Here is a 19,629-nt window from a genome sequence, read left to right on the forward strand (position 1 = left end):
AGAGTGTGTGTGCATGTGTGTGTGAGTGTGAGGACTCGAGAGGATAAGGAAGGGGTGGGTGTGTTGGTGAGTGCCCGATGAATGACCAAAGGGAGACAGGGGAAGAGGAGGGAGTGATTATAAGAGGATGGGGGGGGGGGGGGGGGGTTGTTTTTTCTCCAGTAACGGCAGTTGTTTGGCTGAGTATTATTGTTTGAAATAATAAATGACATCATGAGATGTCATGAATCTCTGGGGAAGTGGGGATCGTCGTAATCACATCTCTGGTCTCATAAAGGGAAACCAGACTGGACAAATTGACAGCGTCAGAAACATATTAGATTTGTAGCCCATTTAAATGCCAATATTATAGACATTACATATTTCTGGAATAAATCCGCTTAGAATGAGGATTTAGAGCACAAGGAAAACACAACTGTGAAACAGACTGGCAAATTATTAAGCAGCAATCTCTAATCTCTGTCTCTCCCTGTCTGTCCTATTTCAAAAATCCAAAATATGCTGGCTGGATCATTTGACACAAATGTGCAATGATAGAGGAATCAGTCTTTACAAAATGCGTAATGCGTTAATATCCCATACAATTTCATTCAGCATCTTTTCGGCAGCATACACACATGACACAGGCTGCTACACATACAGTACATAGCCTACAGTGCAAGATTTGACAGCTGCGCACCAGACCAATCACTGATGCGACCAGTGCACCTGTTTTCTATGGACCATGCAGCGATCCGAACCACCAAGACGAGATTTAAAAGCTTTTAAAAAGTCGGCCACGGTCCGGTAAAGAAACAGCTTAAAACCCATCCAGCGGGACAGTGTTGTCACCGTCAACGCTCCACCAGCAGCACCCTGCAGCATCCTACACACACTCGTTAACAACAACAACTCAAAAGACTGACAGACAGTCAATCCTCAAACTCTTCACAGTGAAACAGAAGAGGCATAGATATACAGTAGATAGTATAGGCGACGTTGTATTCCGCTCACCTTATTTATCCCTCCGACCCGACGTATAGCCTATAGTGCGCAGTGGATGCCGAAGGTTGGGTCCTCGTGTTGTCGGCGTTTTCCGCGACAGAGCGACGATGTAGCTACGTGTCTCCCGTGTGTGTATCTTTACGTGGAGTCCCGTCTGTCGCTCAGCTTGTTTCCTAAGTCCTCCTTCCTCCGCACCAGTACAGGCTACTGTCTACAGTCCCTGGTCCTCTCTCTCCTCTCCTCTCCTCTCTCCCACCAGTTCACGGGCGGGCGCTCTGTGGGCGCACGGCACGCCAATTTGCGCGCACTGCAGCGCCTCTGCCTGCGAATGGTGGCCTCGAGGCACTGAAGGGTTCCAGCTAAAATATATAGATAGATACGATAATAGGTCCTATTACTTCCCCCTCTCTGGAGGGTTAAAAAAAAACATATCTGTGCCACAGTCCGCCGCCGTGCGTGTCATTTATGATTTAGACGAATTCATATGGAGCACGTGCCCTGTATGCCGCAGGTGTAGCTAATCAGTGCTGATGTGTCAAGCTCATAGGGGCCAAGCTGCGCTTAATGGTGCACCTCAGTAATGGCTGCGCCCAGGGCACCCCTCCGTGGATTCGGGCAACTTGGGCAAGCTATAAAAGCAGTGGCAGTTTAGATTTATTTTTTCTCAATTATTATTGGATTTATATATAGCCTAGGCTACATTATGCATCATTGCAATGTGAAATATCCATGTGTAAAGCAATTGTGTGCCTCACGTATATAGGCTTAATAATTGAATACATTGCATCTCAATAGCCTACAAAAATAACACTGTATACAAAACAGTTCAATAAATGAGAGATATAGGCTATACAAAATCAGACCTAGGCCTACATTCAATTCAAATGAGCCAATGAGCTATATAGGCTACATGTTGGCAAGGGTATAAAGCTTTTTGAAACAAATAGCTGCAGAAATCTTTAAAGATTTTCACCGTTGGGACAATTTGCAGCATTATCCCCGAAACAATTTAAAATAGTAGGCTACAAAAAGCTTCAGATTTGTGTTTAAGGTATAGCAGCTCCGTTTATACGTGCAGTAGGCCTACACAAACCAATACCGTATACAGTATTGTCATTTGTCACTGTGAAAGTGAAACATTTCCAGCTGTGCTGTTTGAAACATAATGGCTCTGTGCCATTTGCATGCATGCCCTGATGCACTCCACCATTAAACCCCATTAAAAAGTGGGTTTGCACCAATAATCATGGGTTAGCCTCCCTGCATGTGGGTTCAGACTGCAGTGGTTGAGGTCATTTGACTCTAAAATGGACATTTCCCCTCAGTTCTATCTGGATGCAATCAGGCGTCTCATCTCAAGACTCCATCCATATTACAACATATGCATGATCTCAGACTTACTCCAAGAAGCCATCTGCAGCCTCAGAGCCCCACAGTCACTAGTGACTATTATTACTGGAGTAAGCCTCGTTTTGGCAAGAAGACAGCACTGCTCTTAGTTTTTTGCTTTGAACTGCCATCCACAAGCTGGCTGACTGAGATTAGCCAAATGTAGATTGTGCACAGCTCAAGGGCTCAAGGTGGAAATAACCCCCCCCCCCCCACACACACACACACACACACACACACACACACACACACACACACACGTGCACAAACAGACACATACTGCAGTAATGTCCAATTTTGTGTGGATTGCATTTGTGGATACATTTGCAAATGTAGGCTGCAAGAAGACAAATAATCTTTATATGGCTTCATATGGGTAAACAATGTCCTGCCATTCGGAAATTCTACACCTTCCACATTAACTGCATGCACATAGAGTCCCAATTATGTTGTGTGGTTATTTTGTTATTGTGTTATGTTGTTCTACTATATTGCTATTGTTAGCACAGTCTTGAGAAACTTGCCACACACATCTATCTATAAATGCACCATTTGGCCTGAGCCGGCCGAACGGTCCAGGGCAGGCATCTAGGCTGGTAATCCAGCCTGACAGCGTGTCGTGGGTTCGAGTCCCGATCCGGACGTCCTTTGCTGCGTCTCTTCCCCCCCATCTCTCTCCCCCTTTCCTGTCAAGCTACTGTTAACCTATATCAATAAAGGCAAAAAGCCCAAAAATATCTTACAAAAATGAATAAATGCACCATGTCTCTGTAGTCTGTACGTCTGAAATCCACATAAAAATTTGACACACGTGTTCCACAGCCCCACAGGGAGTGCAGTGCCTGGTGTCAAGTCAGTCAGACCAACGGTTGTCCAGAACCGCCCCAAAAATGCCTCTGCCCGGGCTCTGCAGGGCCCCTGCCCAGGGTCCATACTGTATATGGAGCTGGCCTGTTCTGAACTCCATATATAGGAATAAAGGGACACAGAGAGACAGATACAGAAATCTACATACCGGTATATGGGCACCTTGATGGAACGGGTACTCTGACACGGGTACAACAGGTATTGCATAGTCGGGTGGGGCATGGATCTCCAACTTCCATCGTTACCGACTGGTCTAGTTTTGCTAATTGTGCAAAAAAACAAACAAAAAAAAACCCATAGACTTGGCTGCCATATGACGTAATCGTAAAAAGCAATGCATTGGAGCGCCCCTCAAAAAGGACTGAGCAAAGAACAGACTGGTCTGGGGACCCCAGATAAATGGCTTCCTTTTAAAGAGTACTTAGTTGAGAGATGACATACACTGCACAATAATGTCTTGCTCAAATCTAATGACACACGGAGAAGTACTGGTGTAAATGTCCACACCTCTCATCTCAGACCGCCTCCAGATACGTCTGTGCATCATTTGAATCCCATTAAAATAGTCACTTAATTCCCTGCATGCACATTATCAAAATAATACTCTGAGGCGTTGCTATGAGTTCAAGCATATAACAGAACCTACATGGGATATAGAGTACAGGCCTCAAGCCACGAAGTGAACCTCATATAGTTGAAATGCAGAATCGACCATATAAACAATACAATACTCACCACATCGCCTCTATGGTTCCACAAACTGTAGAGGCTCCTTGTAGAGCTTTCTTGTTTTTAAATGCAGATATTACAGATGTTACAGATGGCACAACTCTCAAAAAGTAGTTTTGTTTCATCCCATGACAATATTCATGGATGCTTGATGAGAGAAAGATCCATCATAATGTCTCTCATATGTTAGTTTTCTTAAATGTCTCTCTGTTATTGAGGTAGCCCTGCCCTGAGGTCAAATGTCTCTCCGTCATTGAGGTAGCCCTGCCCTGAGGTCAAATGTCTCTCTGTCATTGAGGTAGCCCTGCCCTGAGGTCAAATGTCTCTCTGTTATTGAGGTAGCCCTGCCCTGAGGTCAAATGTCTCTCTGTTATTGAGGTAGCCCAGCCCTGAGGTCAAATGTCTCTCTGTTATTGAGGTAGCCCGGCCCCTGCCTGAGGTCAAATGTCTCTCTGTTATTGAGGTAGCCCTGCCCTGAGGTCAAATGTCTCTCTGTTATTGAGGTAGCCCGGCCCCTGCCTGAGGTCAAATGTCTCTCTGTTATTGAGGTAGCCCTCAGAATAGAAGAATTTGGTCAGAGCAGCAGCATTATTGGCTTAGGAATGGAACAAAAAGGGCAGGTATACGCTTCTGTATTTTAACATCAGTTATTATAGTGGTACTTGGAGAGCCAAATATCTTCTGAGGTGGTACTTCAGTGTAAAAAGGTTGGGAACCAATGCTATAAGGGACCAGCATTCTTGGTGACGTCACATTTCAAGGTTGGTATAAGGTCAATAATGGGTCTAAATGACTTAGAACAGCAGTTGTATTAGACATTAGTTAGTAGCACTCAAAGTAGAGCGGATTTACAGAGGATTTAGACCAGCAGTTGTACCAGGCAGTAGATACTACCGGACACTGTACTTCAAAGTAGCTTAAGTTACAGTATATAGGGACTCAGAGCAGCAGTCGCACACAGACAGAGCTCTAGGACTAGAACAGCAGTTGTACCCAGACTGACACCAGAGTGCTCTAGGAGTGGTGAACGCACAGCGAACACACCTGTGCTCTGCTTGCGCACAAGTAGGCCATACATGGCCTACTTGTGTGTCGATACTCTATGCACTCGATAGAGTGCATTTTTAGTTATTACTTGTGCAAGCAGAGCGGTCCAGCCGACCACAGTATGCTACTTTCAAGTTACATACATGTATGTTACCGTGGCAGTCGGCTCTGCTTGTGCACTACTTGTGTGCAACACACAAGAGTGCAGTTCTAGTTATTATTATTATGAGCCTAATATGGTCCCTGTTTGGGGCTTAAATCCTGGGTGTTACATCTGCACCACTGGTTAAATTGAGTCATCCTTGAAATAACCTATAGCTCCCATCTGACCTAGTGTCCCTCCCATGCACACAACCCTTATTTATTTTTAATCAAATATCTTTGCAGACAATAGCATATCTGCAAGCTCACAATGCATCACGGTACAACACATTGTGAGCTCCTATTTTCAGTGTATGTTTGCACGGTTGCCGATTTTCTGGGAATATTCGCATATATAATATATAACATTATCCCTAATATCTGCTAAAATGTTGTACTTGAAGTACTGCTCACGTTGTGGATGAAGTGTCCATGTATAATCATCTCATCCCCATTTCAGAAACTCTCTGCAAAACCAATTAAGTGATAATGAGTGGTGTTATTCGCTTCAGCTAAATATGAGGCATAATCGGGCACCAGACAGACACCTCAAGCATAAACAATCCTCACATAACAGCTCAAATAGGAGAGCTCGGCATCTGTCAAAAAATCTGCTCATCAATGTGCACTGGCACCGCTCAACATACTCAGAACAGGGTAGACTAGGGAGAACCATTGATATGCAAACTCAAGAGGCTTGGACCAAATGTGTAAGAAATCAAATTACAAACATCATTAATGCCAGAGGACAAGTTCATAAGTCAAGTCTGCTTACATCAGGGGAGGATGCATTTCCTCTCCAAGCCTGCCTGCAGCATAATTACATTACATCCCCTCTATATTGAGTGGAAACAGCCCTCGCAGGCTACACCTAACCACGTTAACACACAGCAGGAAAAAAATATGACATGAAAAGTCACTAAATACTCCACAATGATTATGTATAGAAATAGCCCTTGGATGGCTCATTCAACTCCAACACACATACACATTTTCGTTAGACTATTTCTTAGAATCTATTCTCATGGTATTAATTTCCCTGGATACATATTCTTGTGCTTTCAACCAATATTTCATGCTGCTGTGTCTGTCCAGTGTCCACGTCTCCCCTTCTAATTTTGTAGTTGCATACCCTACCATCATGGAACGCTATAGGCAGTGTCATGATTTAGGACATTTATCTGCTTGAACCAGTACACACATGGTGTATCACTCACTCATCTACAACGTAATCATATTTGATACCCGTGATACGATGAACATCAACACTATCAGAGACTGACGTCTGTGCACAATGATAGGAGATCATTTTCTATTCCTATCCATTCTCTTATTGTCCTTGTCTCATATATTCTGGTCACATAAGGTGTCCAATAGGCCTACAGTATAATATATGTGTTTTAAACTTCAGAGCATGTTGCGCGATACTCTTTAGGGACCAAATGCTTGGTCAACCAAATCACAACAGGCAGCACCTGTACCAACTCAAGACAGCTGAGGATATTCAAAGTCTTTCAGACTACTACACATACTGTAGCATTCTGACAGACAGGGGCTATCACTGTTTGGTACGTTAATAGCTCCTCTCAGGAACATGGAGCCCTGCATGGAGAGAGTGGTGCAGTCGACCAATAAGCTCCCCTATGCAGCACCCATAGTGGTATTGTAGTCTCAGAGGCATTGTTGTCAGATTCAGCAAGAGAAACAAGCGGCCTGCAGGTCTATGAAAACCACCCAAAAGAGGGGTTCACTTAGGCTAGGCTATAAATAACAGATCTACAAGCTCACACCACACCACAATGTGACGCGTTGTGGGCTTGTAGAGCTGCTATGTAAAAAAAAAAATACACCAACCTTGTATGGGGGTCCGTGGCACAAACTATTTTCAGATGAGGTTCAGGACAATTACCGGTACTTTAATCTGGGGGTCCATGACATGAAAAAGAAAAAAGAACAAGACATGGCAACACTGCTCAGAGGTGCCGAGCAGAACTAAAATCACAGGCAGCAATGGGCTAAGCCTATGTGGTCAGGCAAACGCTTGCACTGTAAACAAAAGCCATTGTACAGAGACACTCATCAAGAGCCTTTCCCCCTCTATCAGAGCTTTGAACAATGACTAGCTCAACTGACAATGATTTACAGGTTGACCACCTGTAAATACCTGCTCACAAACATACAGTATTTTGGACAATGCCTTTTCAGAACCTCCTTGCACAAATTGTACATTTTTGTACTGTACAGTTCTCAGTAATAGTAATAGTTCATCAATACTAGCCTATAGGGACGAAACAATAGTGAAAGTAATGGTATATATTTTATCTTAGTCTATGGTCATCCATTACCATTACATCAATGACCCTTTTATAATGATACTGTTTTTGCACTCGTATAAGGTTTTTACACGTTATTTATTATTGTATTACTGATTACTAATAGTAGTTCCCAATACTTGAACCAAAACCCTTTTCTATTACGGTACTCACATGATATATTGTATTAAATATATTGCAGATTGCTTGCAGCACAGTATGGCAGTCTGCTGCATCAATAGATAGTTCACTCCAAATACACATGATGAGTGTGTGACAAATAGTCTTTGAATCTTAAATCAGTTGGCTCGGCAAGTGCAAGAATAGCAATATAATTCCATTGTATCAACACAGTCAATTTCACTCTACATTATTATGGCTGTGGCTGAGTGTTCCCTGAAGCTGTGCCTCACGTGGTCATGGCTGTTTTCACGCAGGGAACAGCGTTAGAGCTTGTCATTTAGCCACCTGGCGGGAAACATAATCCATCACAAACTGTTTCCCAGGTGTCTGAGCACCGCCTTGCCGTCATCTCGTCTCGCTTTCGCCCCCATCCTCCTCACCCTACATTACAGTCAGCTGCTCAGACACAGTACATACAGTATAGGGGTTTGATAGAAAAGAAATATGCATATATGGATGAATTGTGACTGCAGTGCAGACCCCTGACTGAGGATCAAATGTTTCCATGAAATATGACTGCAAGCTGCTGTTATAGTGATTACCGTTAGTTCTTACCAGCTTTCCGAGGTTTGTGTAAACCCAAACATTGAAGACAAAAGTGAAGACGGAAATGTGAGGACACAAATTGTGATTGGCCAGAATGAGATGATGTATGATGATAAGAGCACCCCTCGCTTCACATGGGTGTGGTTTTTGAGGGGCGTTAGCCACTCCTATGTCCAGCTTTGAGGGTTTGTGTAAACACAAACATTGTTTTGCTACCACCGCCTACGACTAGTTTTGAGTGTTTGGTTAAAAAAAACTAGAGTGTAAACACAAACATTGTTTTGCTACCGTTTCCTATGACTATTTTTGAGTGTTTGTGCACATTAAGCCAGTGTAACCACAAACATTGATGACAAAAGTGAGGGACTTACACGTTAACTCTGTAATTTCTCAACCATTTCGGATGTGGGCGGAACCAGCCCGGCCCCCTGAGCACGTTCTTGGGGGTCTGGATGTTCCGCGGACCCCCACGCGGTAACTATCATTTCTCTACCGTTTTGGACGTGGGTCTGCTCGCCGGAACCGGGCCGGCACACTGGGCGCATTCCTGTGGGTCTGGAAGTTCCAGGGACCCACACACAGAGTTGCACCACTCAGTTCACACAGGTGTGATTTTGATATTCCTGCTGGCTGCTGTACAGATGGCAGCTGACCCTAGAGCCTGCATGGTTCTTCCCATTAAAGTACAGTTTTCAAATGCTTGCTTAGGGGAAAATCAGTCTATGTACAGTAAAGTGTCTTTCTTGAGGCAACTTATGATTTTGTAATATTATATTCTTATTAAATTAATACATGCATGGCTAGTTTTGTTCCAATTGATGCAATCATATCCACAACAAGGAATCCACCACCAATGCAGTCAAGCACCTGGATATTTGAAGCCGGTGAAGGTATGCATCTCATTATCTGCATGGATCTCAGTTGCTGTGAATAATAAACTAATAAATACATAGTTGAGAGTAAAAATTGTCAACAAACAACACCCCGACATCACCTCTTCCTGAGATAATCCACAAGATGTGGAAAAATAGCATCTTTCCGGAGATAGCAAACATCTAATCTCCACATAATTAGGAGGCAAGATGGAATAAGGTTGAGTGATGGATTTTAATTACAGTACACATTCAAGAAAACACTTCCTACACGTAGAATGAACTGGAGAACAATTGGATTAAATTAATCCAAGTTAATGTAGCCGTGTACATTTTACCTCGGGTCCCTCGGGAGTGATGAAGACATGAGTCATGATACAGTAATTGGCCACGTTAGCCCATTGAAATGCATTTCATGCAGTGAATTATTTCAGTCAGGGTTGGACCAAATTACACCAGCAGTAGGAAAGCAATAAAACTATAATCTATTCAAAGCCAGTCGTCCCTCAGCTAAAACTGAGTGATTTAAACAAGCATGGTAGTCTGCAGAGTAGAGACTGGAAAACAACCCTTCAGACAGAGTAAGATTGGAAGAGAGAGGCATAACAAAAGAGGCAACAAAGGGAGAGAGGGCACGCAAGGTACAAGAAAGTGCTTATAGCCAGTGGTGAATACGAATAGAAAACCCATAAATATCAACTCTCATGCACACAATGATAATTATTATTATTATTATTATTTTTGCTAGTTCCCTACCATGTGTTTTGTACAGTCCCTATCACTGCCAATGCCTACTGTTGGCGAGAGACACTCCCAGTGGTTTTCATGTCAAGGACCCCCAAATCGATGCATATTAGCCTACAGACCCCATTTAAAATGTTATGCCAGGGACCCTACAGCACGGCGCGATAGCAATGATTTTGAACCTTTTCAATTTCAAGGACCCCCAGTTTGAGATGCATATAGGCATCTCAAGCTGGCAATCATTTGATGACATTTTGTTATCTTTGGACCCCTAATCTGTAGTTGTTTCTGACGTTGTTTAACTCTGAGTGTACAAATTGAAATTGTACACCGTCAGTTACAGACCCATAAGAGTCCATTTGGTCCCTTACTATCATTTGCCCCCCCCCCCCCCCCCTGGAACCCCTTGAAGGACCACTGGGGGGGTCACCGGACCGGACCCCACTTTGAGAACCACTGGTGTAGACAACCATGCTTCTTGTTTCTGGTTTAAAACAGTCGCTGGCCATGTCTCTCTTCTGTTTCTAAACAATTCACACAATATGTAAAATCTAAAATTACAAACAAGGTGAAGAAATCACAGATTGAGGCTTTAACCTTTGCTTTTAAGATATTTCCGAGACTATTGAGGTTACGGTTTTTTTATGGAAGATGCTTTGGAACATATTGCTATAGTTTGAATTTCAAATGCTCTAATCTTAATAATAAGATAATAACCAAAAATAGCATATCTATCGGATATTTTTCTGTGCAACATGCTTCCATAGAAGACATGCATCATGCATGACTTCTATCTATGAAATCCAAATGACTGAAATCAGTTTTGACGACTATAAGAACTTCAACCCATGTGGACAGGAACTGTACCCCTGCGACACACAGATGTCCACTGGAGAAACTAAGTTAAAAAATAAATCTTCCAACCTGGAAACCAGACAAATAGTCTGGCCATACCACCAGGCTAACACTCCCCTAAAGCTAAAATAATACTGTAGCAAAGCAAAATGTGTCCTTTTCACTCACAAGGTTTCCTTCTTGATACAATTAAATTTATACACATGATTTACGTAATAAAATAGTTATTCCTATTGTAATATGGTTCATCTTAAACTTACTCATATGGATTTCACCACCATATGGTGCATTTCAACTGCTATGCCGGTATGATAGCCAGATCAGTAGCATTTTCCTCAAGTATACCATTACTTTAAAATCTAGAATACAGTAGTTCTACATTGCTTAAATTTGACCCTCATTTATCAATATTGTCATCAGCAATAATTATAATGATTACTAGCTGCATTTATTTAAGTGCAAGCTTCAGACACATATGACTCATTAATAACACTAAGAATCATGAGGAGTTCAGTTCAAGTAAAACCTTGATATTATGTTGACATATCTGGCATACACAATTTTAGTGATTTGAGTTCAGACTGGCAGAGTAAAACAAACTACAGTACATTACAACTGAGCTAAATCGATCTGGGTAAATAAGCCTCCATATTGTTTCCCCTCCTCTAATAAATAAAAACAGCTTATTTAAGATGTGCTGGTGGTTAACCGTTGTCAAAGAATTTAACAGCGTGTTCATAAGTGTTCTTATGCTCAACAAAGAAGAAAGAAGCGGCTACATTTTCTTGTAGCAAACTTCAGTATGCCTACCATATGGTTGCTGTTGGGAGAAAACCATTTTAGAGTTTTTGTATTTTTATTTATTTTTGCATAAACCAGTGCTATTGAACATCCTTTACGTTTGTGTGTTGTTTAAAAAATATTGAACCAATGGAAAGTAGTAAAAAAAATTACATTTGGAGTTAGGTGGTTTCATCCCAACAGCAGTGATATATGGTATATTTACAGCGTTGCATTTTTTAGCATAGAAGAAATGTCTTCCTTTGAAACTAACTGTATCAAGTGCTGCCAGCATCAAGATCGATCGGCTGAATTAGTTTGGGATGCGGGGCGGGGATACAGTATACCTATCCATCTTTATGTTAAAAGGTTTTTTTCTAGGCTTCAGATCTACGAGGCGTACAGATCCAGTGAAAGTAGCAATAGTGACAAAAACGCTTGATTTCAGTGGTCTTGAGTGTGAGCGAGATGGAGTTTGGTTGCGTCAGTCAGCTCTTATACCTCTCTTACTTCTTAGGGGGGGCCGTCGAACATGATGGCCTTCATTCTGGCCCAGTCGGCCAGCCTCTGCACGGAGCCCTTCTCCCGGGTGAGGATGCCGGCGGCCTTCTGCAGCTTCAGCTCGTTCCTGTCCAGGTAGCGCAGGCCCTCGGCCTGCAGCAGGTCCAGCTTCTCATGGCGGCTGTCGTCCAGGGCGATCTCCTCGTTCATGTAAGGGTTGAAGCGGAAGTAGGTGTCGGGAGGCAGGAGGGCGTCCAGCATGGTGTGGACCTCTGGGAGGAGGAGGGCGAGAATGGGAAAATAATTTAGTGATGCGCAATTAATCCGTAGCATAATCGGAATAGGTCATATCGGCCATAAAAATGCCTTATCGGCATCGGAACGGTTTCAAAATAATACAGATTATTTAATCGGTTTTCACCAGCAAAACTGTTTTTAAATGAAAAATGTAATCAATCAGTATCAATTCAAGTTCAATATAATTGTGTCTAGTATCTCTATTCTAGAACAAAAGCCAAATCAAATATGTCAATTCTTAAGTAAAAATAAACATTCTACATTTAATTTGTGTACTCATCTTATTCAGTAGTCATTCAGTAGTGATAACAGACAACAGAAAAGAGTATAGGCTATTTATTGATTGATTTAATTTATTAACAGGCTTTGGGCCAAGCGGCCATGTTTCCATCAGAGTTTGGAAGCACTAGTTTTCAGTAAAGCAATGTCCTGCTGCCTCTTGCATTATGTGCTAATTCAAAACAGGTGGTACACATGGGCTGTCGAGTGATATCTAACGAGCACTTCCAAACTCCAGCACTTAGAAAAAGAATCACCTGCAAGGACACAAAGTAGCTCATAACATGTCTACAGTGGATTTTTATGAAATAAATACTTTGAGGATAAGTAGAGAATAATTCAAGCTTTCCGTACAGCTGCAATGTTGGTTAGTTTGACAGGACTTTTCTGTTTTGATGAATGGGCTGCCATTGGAAGATGCACCTAGTTAGCACCTTGCCATTAACTTATATGGTAAGATGGCCGCGGTCTGCATATTGTGGTCCTCTGTATAATATCGGAAACGGTCAGAATCGGTATCGGCAGATTTGACCCTGCAAATATGAAATTATCGGAGATCGAATATCGGTCATAATTTCATAATCGTACACCCCTAGAAAATATGCGATTGTCACGCATAGAGACACAGGAGTAAGCCGTTCTTTCCCAAAATGGGGGTCCCCAAAGGGGAGGTGGGGTTCCCTGATGATTAGCTTTACATTGTTTTCTTACTCAACAGTTAGTAAACAAACCAACATACAGTATAGTATACATGGATTAAAGCCAAATAAAACCTCACGACTGAAAATGTTTGTACTGTATGGCGTAGGTGTACACAGAGTACAGTATACTATGTAGTACATTTCTAAAGTTACACTTTAATTACTTTTAAGACCTTTTTAATATCAAATAGTCAAATGTTACGTAAGAAAAACATTGATTTTATCCGCGGAACATAGTCAAACTCAATAACGTAACGACTCTCAACTCCAACTCCAAATTCCAACTGTCAGTTGTCAAATTATGATTCTTTTTTGGGGGGGTCAGTGCCTGAGAAGTTTGGGAACCCTTGAAAGTAAGCATCTAATAGTCCCAATATGTCCAAACATTCGCTGATTATATGAAGAAGTCATTAGAGCATGCTAATGTGAACCAGGCGGTCAGGCCCTTCACACAGTAGTGTGTTCAGCAGGGACGTGCAGAGAGTGTTAGAGAGGCAGGGGCTGAAATCCCGTAAGAGGGCACTTTTGGACAAAAAATAGCGAAAATTTTGCTGCTATTTTCGGGGCGTGAACCCAGTACTCTTTAGCTAGTAGAGATGCAGTGTAACACATTTTTTCAATGCAAAATGCTGCGTTCAAGTTCACGAGAAAAAAAGCTATTCTCCTGAATGCTGCCTTCCGGCATGGCATGGAAAGGAGTGGCATTAGCATTTCTGTCACCATAGTAAACGCTGCATTCGTGGTCTGGAAAAGGCAGTTGTTTTATAGACAGGTAAAAGGGCAGGGGCTGAAGCCCCCTTTGATGTCTATGTGTGCACGTCCCTGGTGTTCAGAATGGCATGCGTTTTCAGGATTGCAGAGCGTGTGAGCGCGCCAGGAACAGGTTAATCCAAATGCAGATGTTTAGGGGTATCACTTCTGGGTGGGAACTCTGTTATGGGTGCTTTGAAGTGACATGACCAGTGAATAACAATAAACTGGGGGAAAAATTATAGATAAAGAAAATGCACCGTGCGCCGAAATAGATTTGCAGACAGCTATGCCCAGAGGGAGCCATCAGGCAACAGCAGCTGTTTGTGTCGCCGTTCCCATAGAACACTCGTTCGCCGAGAGGTCAGGTGTAGTTCAGAGATCCACAGACATGGATTCTATCTGGCAGGCGATGCAGCACACTCTATCCAATAGTCATTTATCTGGAGGCTATTTTGGAGACATGTACTTGCTTTCCAGAGTTCAAAACGTAGATGTTTGCACCTTGACGTTGGTATGTAATAGGACTGAGTGAATTATGCACTGTGTACATGTACTGTATATTAAGTATGAAACACAAACTCCAGAGCTGAAATACGTTATTCTTATACAGTATGTGTTGTGACATTTGCCCTGTTCCACAAATGATGGGTGAAACTGAAGTAGAAATGAACTGGGAAAGTTGAACTAAGTGATATAACAAACAAAGTGTAAGAACCAACGTTTGTCTGGGACTTTGACAGCCTTTCTTCTGGTTCAAGAGGACTATGAGAATAACCATAAAGTTCAGGCCATTTGGGTAGCAATATTCACAGTGATGGACTGTCCAAAAATTAAGCACATCAAAAATAACACAGGCAAACGGCAAAAAGAACAGGAACTTGAGGTAACTACCTTAACGGGCTACACCCTTCCATGAAGGGCCCCAGCAGCTCTCCTCCTCAGCTGCTCAATATAGCTTGCCTAGACAGAACTGAACTGCAAATTCAGGCCTGGGCTATACCTATATGGATCTTTTGCAAAACAGATATTTTTGTCCTCCGTTTTAAAAGAAACCCCTGCCCATAAGACAAAGATATCTGTGTCCACACACAAACGCAGAAACGCATTGAACACAGGAGAAAATCACTGCAGTAGCAGGTTTCAATTGTATGCTATTTGATTTACACTTATGAGGTGCCAAATACATAGGCCTATCATATTTTTTAATAAAGGAAATTAATAAGTACCGCATTTTAAAAGCCACCTAAATTGTGAGTGGACGTGGAACATGCTTCTTGCATTGTCTGTCAGCACGTCATGCTATGTGCGTGAATCTCCAAATCCTGACACTCGATCTTCTCGTTCCATATAAAAATATGATTCCGATTCATATCATTGCTCTGGCAAGTCCTGCACAGAAAATAATAGCAGAGTCAGACCTATAGAAGTGTCGCATCCGCAACCAGTTGTGAGTTTGAGTGGCTATTTTCGAGGTGTATAGTAAATGTCACATTATAATGTAGGCTTAGGCTATATAAAGGACATATTCGGGAACAGAGTTCACATGGTCGGCAGGCACAGTGACAACGGAAAACATGCAGTCACCAAGGGTGCGCCCTATTACCTAAACAGCTAGGAGAGATGTGCCTTGTGCACGGTGTGCGACTGGACATGACCCAGTGCACTTTCTGCTCAGGTGTAGTTAAGGTTGGTGCGTTAAAACGACCGGATTAAGGTTGGTGAGGGGTGTGTTAAAACGACCGGATTAAGGTTGGTGAGGGGTGTGTTAAAACGACCGGATTAAGGTTGTTGAGGGGTGTGTTAAAATGACCGGATTAAGGTTGTTGAGGGGTGCGTTAAAACGACCGGATTAAGGTTGGTGAGGGGTGCGTTAAAACGACCGGATTAAGGTTGTTGAGGGGTGCGTTAAAACGACCGGATTAAGGTTGGTGAGGGGTGCGTTAAAACGACCGGATTAAGGTTGGTGAGGGGCACGTTAAAACGACCGGATTAAGGTTGGTGAGGGGCACGTTAAAACGATCGGATTAAGGTTGGTGAGGGGCGTGTTAAAACGACCGGATTAAGGTTGGTGAGGGGTGTGTTAAAACGATCGGATTAAGGTTGGTGAGGGGCGTGTTAAAACGACCGGATTAAGGTTGTTGAGGGGTGTGTTAAAACGACCGGATTAAGGTTGTTGAGGGGTGCGTTAAAACGACCGGATTAAGGTTGGTGAGGGGTGCGTTAAAACGACCGGATTAAGGTTGGTGAGGGGTGCGTTAAGGGTTGGGAGAGGGTTAAGGTTAGGTTTAGGTGTGCTGCCCCGTGGGAGGTTAGGGTTAGGGTTTGAGATATCGGACCAATGGTATGTCTAACCCTGTTTGTCTCTATAGGCCCCGTGACACTGTCCTTGATTTTCAGTACCTGTACCTGGCTGACACCATGATGTCAGCACACATTTTAAGTCCTCCTGGTTCTTTAGTTTTTCGTTCAGGCAAGTAAATTGCCATTAAAATAAAAAAAATTGTCCTGGGTGAACTAAGTAACATACATTAAAGATTGCGTGGCATCCCCCTTTCCAAAACCCTGTTCCAATCTGCCTTATATCTGTCCAAACGACTTGAGCTCCACTGCTACTCTCAGGAGAACGCATGAGGCAAGATAATCACCGTGGTAGGAGGGAAATTTTTAGAAAAGAGAGGATAATCTGAGGTACACACTCTTCCTAATGTGATGCTTCTAAAATTACAGACCTAAACAAGAGAGCTAGGGTGGAGAGTTTAATCCATTTTGGGCGGAAACCCCTTTTGGTGTTTTAACCAGCATTATGCTATATACTTTAGCTATTGAAAAATAGAAGATCTACAAGCTCATAGCGTGGCACTGAGTGCTGCGCTAAGAGCTTGTAGGTCTGCTATTTTTTGAAAAGCCTTGAAAATGTGGTGCAAATCTTTCAATATATATTCTTTCAGAGCGAACGTTTTAAGTAAAATCTTTGCTTCTTGGGGGACAATAGAACAACATATTTTCAGATGGGGGTCGTCAGACAATTACATATGATATTGGGGGGGTCCTTGAAATGAAATAGTTTGAGCACCACTGACATAGAAACACTGTCACGTTTTAGAAGACATTTGTAGAGATCGGTCTAAATGGGTTAATCCCAAACACAAGAGGAGAAAAACTGCGTAGCAGCATCTGGGTCACAGACTAGTACGTCACAGCCGCAGCGACAGGGAGGGGGGGACTGGGACAAATTTAGGAACTGCAGAGGTATCGTACCCCATGCATGTCCAGGGGTGATAAGGATCACAAACTACTGCTACTCCACAGCGTCAACGAGGGACAAATCTGGAACAAACTCAGGACTGCATTGCAGTTATTTTGTCAATGCAGCGATAGTGATCCATACAGTGAAACACTCAGTGTTCATTTAACTGTAAAAGAACAGACCTATACATTCTTTACAGAATTAAATGAAAGAGTAAGGATTTAGCTGTCGATCATTGCATTAAAAATGACACAAACAAACAAACATGATGATCTCATGTTACAGATCTGGAGTTAGCAAGCGCTGTCACGATTACACATTTATGTTGACGATTAATTGTCACAAAAATAATTGCCATTAACGATTTTATTGTTGGAACATTATGAATAAAAATTACAATTCCGTTTGCCTTTTAGACGTAATGAAAAGGTGCACAGGGCAGATGTGGCAAACAACTAAAATAGCAAGAAATTACTATTTTTATAAAGTTTATATATTAAGAAGGGACACGTTGTAAGCTTGTAGATCTGCTATTTTTGGGTGGTGCAGCCTCTCCATTGCGGAGCTATGTGTGTCCCTGGGTCCCTGGCTGGCTGGCTGGGTCCGTCCCGTCTGACCTTCGGTCGCAATGATGATTTCGGGTGTGACAGTACAGTACAGTGAGTGACAGTACAGTACAGTACAGTAGAGGGACACCCTCGCGGTAACTCTGTCATTTCTCGACCGTTTCGGACACCCCCCGGGGATCACACCACACGGAGTTGCACCACTCATATCACACAGGTTTTTTGTATGAACATCTTTCAACATGGAAACGATTGTGACGATTATGACAAAAGTATTGCGATCATCCAACCTACCCTCAGTGTCTGTGGCACTGCTGATGATGTTGGTGAGCTTGGTCTTGAGGCTGGTGGAGGTGGTGCTGTGCTTGCCGGTGGATTCGAAGCGCCCCGTGCCCAGCGACACCACGCATTCCACGGGCGTGTTGGGCCACAGGCACTTGCACTCGTGGATGGCCAGTGCCGTGGGGTTATTGATCAGCAAACCTCCGTCCTGTGCAAAAAGGAGTTGATTGAATACTTGTACTACCACAAGTACAATTTAACACAGTGGTTCTCAAAGTGGGGTGTGGGGACCTCCAGCAACATTTGTTATTATTACAGCATCACGATAATTTTAAACCACTTCATCCATTAACACATTGGCTATTCAGAAATAGTAGATTTACAACTCACAACGTGCCACAAGCTTGTTCATCTGCTAATTTTTTAAACACAAATCTTCTCTTCTGGGGGTCCCTGGCACAAAACAAAACCTTTTCAGATGGGGGTCCGCGGCCAAATACATTTCAATTTGGGGGTCCTTGTCTTGAAAACGTTTGAGAACCACTGATTTAACAAGCTGTGCTGAAAGGATAACACAAAGAAGAAGAAACCCTCGGCTCAGTGCGATCGATTGACCCTCTAGGGGCAAGCTACTGGTGGGTAGAGTTATCGGTGTCTAAATGTAATTTGCGGACAGCTGCTTACAACTGGACATGCTGGATTGCATGGTGTTTTCAAGCCACAACCATAGTAGGTGAAACCAATTAACCGAGAATTAACACAGATTTCAACAATCAACAATACATGAAATAAATCACTGAATATCTAGTGAACAGGAAGGTACAAAAACGTCTACATTGTCGTGTTCTTGTAGCGCTCCTGCCTTTTCCGTTTCTTCTGTCTGACTTGGCTTTGATATCAAGCGGGTCTGCCCAGGATTGCTTTTGGTATGGATCCATAGTTTCCCCGAAGCGATGGGGGGGTGGTTGGATGGGGAGTGTTGAATAGGCATGAGGCTGAGCGGGGCCAGGGGGCGCGGGGGGGGGGCAGCTGGATCAAACACACAGGGGCCAGACCTCATTAAAAAAAGACCGGGCTGGCAGGGCGGGAGCTGCAGGGCCCCCGGGTGTCTGGAGACTGACGCGGCTTCTCGCTTCTTCTGAGTGTCTGACTATAAGAAAGAAGCTCAGAAGATCACTAAAGCCTCAGTGGTACTTAGTTGCGCGCCTGTGTCGTGCTCAGTAAATGGCGGATCTACAAGCTCACAGCGCGCCACGAATGTGACGTGTTGTGAGCTTGTATATCTGGTATTTACGGCATTCAACACCCTTGTGCAACTAGTATAAGTATGTATCAGGCTTTACTGTATCGTCAATGTAGGGCAAATATTGCAATTGTAAATATTGCAAGATCTGTGACAATGTCTGCCTATGACAGGCCCAAAGTAGGAACGCCAGGTTAAAGCTATATTGGAACCATTATAATACAGGTACCCTTTACTTTCAATTCCAGATAAGTACCGTAATAGTTTTGAATATTAGAAGGTTTCCGTCTGACAGGGACGATAATGTACCT

At 43.0% G+C, this 19,629-nt stretch overlaps 2 protein-coding genes across 6 annotated transcripts in view; both read right to left on the minus strand.

The window, feature by feature from the left end:
- The window catches only part of LOC308313534 (neuronal cell adhesion molecule-like), a 94,061-nt gene extending 92,859 nt beyond the window's left edge, over positions 1–1,202 (minus strand). For 3 of the 4 annotated variants that reach the window (XM_080760704.1, XM_080760706.1, XM_080760703.1), the window contains exon 1: positions 994–1,202. The gene's annotated coding sequence lies outside the window, so the exon portion shown is untranslated. The remainder of the gene's footprint in view (positions 1–993) is intronic. The other variant, XM_080760705.1, reaches the window with a different exon arrangement.
- Positions 1,203–9,296: 8,094 nt separating this feature from the next.
- The window catches only part of LOC308314745 (calcium-independent phospholipase A2-gamma-like), a 36,612-nt gene continuing 26,279 nt past the window's right edge, over positions 9,297–19,629 (minus strand). The window contains exons 9-11 of one of the 2 annotated variants that reach the window (XR_013963984.1): positions 18,088–18,283; positions 10,478–12,222; positions 9,297–10,411 (exon numbers count right to left, since the gene is read on the minus strand). Coding sequence is in view for 1 of the 2 variants with exons in the window: in XM_080762413.1 (XP_080618539.1) it covers positions 11,963–12,222; positions 18,088–18,283 (456 nt within the window). In the remaining variant the exon portion in view is untranslated. Of the gene's footprint in view, positions 12,223–18,087; positions 18,284–19,629 lie in introns of both variants that reach the window. The other variant, XM_080762413.1, reaches the window with a different exon arrangement.

The sequence above is a fragment of the Protomyctophum bolini genome, assembly GCF_963924005.1.
Source record: "Protomyctophum bolini genome assembly, chromosome: 4".
In the NCBI taxonomy this organism is placed as follows: domain Eukaryota; kingdom Metazoa; phylum Chordata; class Actinopteri; order Myctophiformes; family Myctophidae; genus Protomyctophum; species Protomyctophum bolini.